Source organism: Teleopsis dalmanni, chromosome 2 (genome assembly GCF_002237135.1).
Source record: "Teleopsis dalmanni isolate 2A chromosome 2, ASM223713v2, whole genome shotgun sequence".
Classification (NCBI taxonomy): Eukaryota; Metazoa; Arthropoda; class Insecta; order Diptera; family Diopsidae; genus Teleopsis; species Teleopsis dalmanni.
The window spans coordinates 59,561,635-59,565,328 of NC_051847.1; the positions used below are offsets into that span (position 1 = coordinate 59,561,635).

The 3,694-nt window shown below is 33.7% G+C and overlaps 1 protein-coding gene across 1 annotated transcript in view; it reads right to left on the reverse strand.

Moving 5' to 3' along the window:
* Positions 1–472, reverse strand: part of LOC119674663 (leukocyte elastase inhibitor-like) — a 5,464-nt gene extending 4,992 nt beyond the window's left edge. Inside the window, exon 1 of the mRNA XM_038085812.1 lies at positions 320–472. Within this exon, the coding sequence (XP_037941740.1) occupies positions 320–472 (153 nt within the window). The remainder of the gene's footprint in view (positions 1–319) is intronic.
* Between the last annotated feature and the right edge of the window lie 3,222 nt (positions 473–3,694).

Here is a 3,694-nt window from a genome sequence, read left to right on the forward strand (position 1 = left end):
CAATTTGAGTAAGCTTTGAACACATGACACAATATATACTCAAATTAAATTATATGTGTATATGAGAACGAGTATATGAGACTATCTCAGATATCTTAAATGGCAATTAAGCTAATAACACAGCAGCAAAAATTAATTAACACTCAATTTGGCATTTGGAAAGCACACAAAATCTCACATGTACACAAACAACGATGACGCAAACCTCGAAATGACTGCAGGAAGCAGTGCGATTTGGTGTTCGTTCCTGTACTATTAGATTGCTTTACGCAGTGTTGAATAAATGAAACAGTGTCAGCTGACCTGTCGACCCAACAACCCGACAACCCAACAACCCAACAACCCAACGACCAACCTCAACAAAATGCAAAGTGCACCGAATTTTACCACAGAAAATGAATTTCGGACTATGCCACGCTATATCGTATTGGCTATGCTGTGCTGTATTGGCACGTATCGATTGATTTTTCATTTTGAAGAACGAAACGATCGGCATCCGGCAACATAGCTGACTCTACTTCCGTTTTCCGTTTGCCGATTTAAATTGCAAAAAAAGCGCAACAAATTGCGAAACAGTGGAGAAAAAAGATATTTTTTTTATGAAAAAAAAATCGCTTACTTTTGCAACACAATTTCAACACGGTAAACAGTTGCTTAAATGTATGCATGTTACATAGTTCCGTCGCATATCCTGGATTTGTGCTTCCACACGCGAGCACACACGCACACCCACCTACACACACTTACGCAGATTACAGGCTGCAATTGTATTAAATTACAACAAAGTTTGGCTTTATTTATCCTCTCACCATACCGCCCATGTCCTTAGTCGTATCCGTATCGATGTCGGTATCGGTGTTTGTGTCCACATCCACGTCAATGTTGATGACTTCATTTTGATTGTTTGATGCACCAATGCTCGATTATTCATTTTGTTTTTGTTTTCATTTTCATTTTTTGTTGTTTTTGTTGTTGTTACATCCTTTTTAGGCATTCTCAGTTCTTGCAACAATTTTCATTTTGGCAAATGGAATTGGTTTCAAAAGTCCTGCATAACGCAAAGGAACCTTTAATATTTGACACGCCTTTGCTGCATTTAACTCCAGTTGTGATCAAATATTTTTGACAAAGAAATTTCATCGTAAAACTTATACGGATTCTTAATGGCACGACATGCTCTATGTCACATCACATACTTACACGTTAAACAAATTTCCTTAAATGTTCTTAGAATGTAAATGGCAGAGTATTCAGTATCTGTGTGAATGCTACGTCATGGTAATGCTACCATCGTCAAGAACTTTGTTCGTCTTTGACCGTATAAGCTTCCGATTAATTATCTTTCACATTTTTACATACACATTCCTGCAATTGTGCAATCATCTTTTATATTACTTATACTAGGCGCTATAAGTACAACAGAATAAAAGAAAATTAACAAATTATAAGCAACAAATGAAAACATTTTGCACTGCAAACCGACCTTTACTGAAGAGAAGACCCTCAGCCCATTAAATAAAGATTAAAATGTTTCCTGTCGTAGTATTTTTCTCCTGAGTAAGACTTAAAGACTTATCTACCTCGAGGTAGAATCGACAAATTTCTTTAAAGACCGATCCATTTCCTTAAACTAGTAATATCCGCCACGATGACACTTCAGATAATCTACAAAGACCTTTACCTATAAGACCTTTAACTATAATAAGAATGAAGCAGCACTTTGGCCGGATGACTAAATACCGTCAGCATTGCTCTTGAGATTAGTATTGATACTGAGACCCTTTAATAATTTCTTTATTGCCTCCAAACACGAAATGAAAAATAATATAAAATTGCCCTTGCGAAGAGTCTCTGAAAACCAGTTAGACAAATTTTTCGTCAGTACACAACAAAATTTATACATATATGGAATTATGTGTTAATTGCTACCCGATAAAAGGCAAATGGTTATTAATAATAAATTCCAATACAAACTTTATTAAAATGAATTTTCAATAAAGATTATTTTTATTCCAAAATGTTTTAAAAATCGATGAATACTTTTTACATCACCCAATAGATTCATCACTAACTGCCACCAATATTTCCACTTCCGAAGCATCCTTACGTCCTTCATTGGCGGCTGATTTTACGCGACGAGTGCCAAACACTAAGCACAGCCCAATTTTAAAGTTCTGGGGATAGGAATCTCTGTACGCACTATTAGTTCATTATTCAGCGGATGTTAGGTAACTATTCAGGGTACCACGTGAAGGCTGTGTGACAACTTGGATTGAGGATGATAAGCATTGCGCTGGTATTTTTCATGCCAGCAATCAAACACTCCTTTGTATACTCACTCCCAGAGACTTTGGCCTCCCTTTGCCAACATTATTTTTTATATGTATTCTTACTGACACTCTTAATGACTTAATAATAGCTTAATAATCCTCATATACGAAATGAAAAGTTTTTACCTAATTTGTGTTTAACATTTAAGGTTGAAATTAAAATATATATTCTAGATCATTTAAAAAAAATTTAGACTTCAACTGAGTCCCACAACTGAGTAAACTTGCATTTTGATTTATGGAAATTATTTCTCTAGAACTTATATTCTGCATTCATAATATAATTTACCATCTACTTATGTTTATCAGTTACAAAATCGGTAGTAGGTACGATCTATAATCAAAACAAAATACGCATTGCCATATAGTGGATGGTCTCTACAAGAGTAGAGTGGAGACTACCTTTATAGTCGCTACAAATTTTATTGGTGCTATACGGTTTAATTGCTTATTTATACAAATGTATTGCGTGAACAAAAAATTGTTTCAATTGTGGAGTGTACGTATTTTTTTATTTAGTTGGCGGAAAACTAACATATTTAGTGTTGCCCATAGGTACCGAATGTCTAGAAATGTCCGTGAGCGGGTATACATTCCATTGTCGAATTATTGTATAAAGTCATTTGTAATCATAATGTAGATATCACAGATCTTTTTATATTAAGTAGGTTTCTACCAGCATTAGTTTAATGTTACCTATAAGTGCAGAATTTTTTAGGACGGCTCTGGTAGAGTGAACATTCAATTATACAATTATAGTATTAAGTCGTTAATATAGCAATTAAAGTAAAACTGTTTTAATCATGTTAAGAACTTTTCTAAAACAGGAAGTGAAGCTGCTATTACACTATATGGCATATCACCTAATTTGTCATGTAGGGTTTATTAATTCTGTTCCCGTATGTAAGTACTAAGTCTAATTTGTACTATTTTTTTTTAAATTTTGCGTTCCGATACATAAACAACTAGCAAATGAGAGTTTTGTCATCAGCCGAAAAACCATTAAAATAATCTTGATTTCAAAAAGGAATTCTAAAAACAACCAAATATTAAAATAAATTAGTGAATTAATATATAAAAATATCTCTAGAAGTATAAAAGGTCTGGAATATTACAAGAAAATCATTTTAAAAAGAGTCGAAAAAATAGATATAAGTAACAACAGGAATTGTTTGCGATACAAGCTATGATTTCCTTCTGTTATAAAATTCCAATAACAACAATAACAGGAGCAACAGCAACAGTAACAGCAACAACTGCCATTGCTCCTGCAGAACTAAAAGCAACTGCAACATGCAATTTAAGTTTAGACTAAGTACAAAACTCCTAAATGTTACCATAAATTAACAGCAGAACACAAAAAT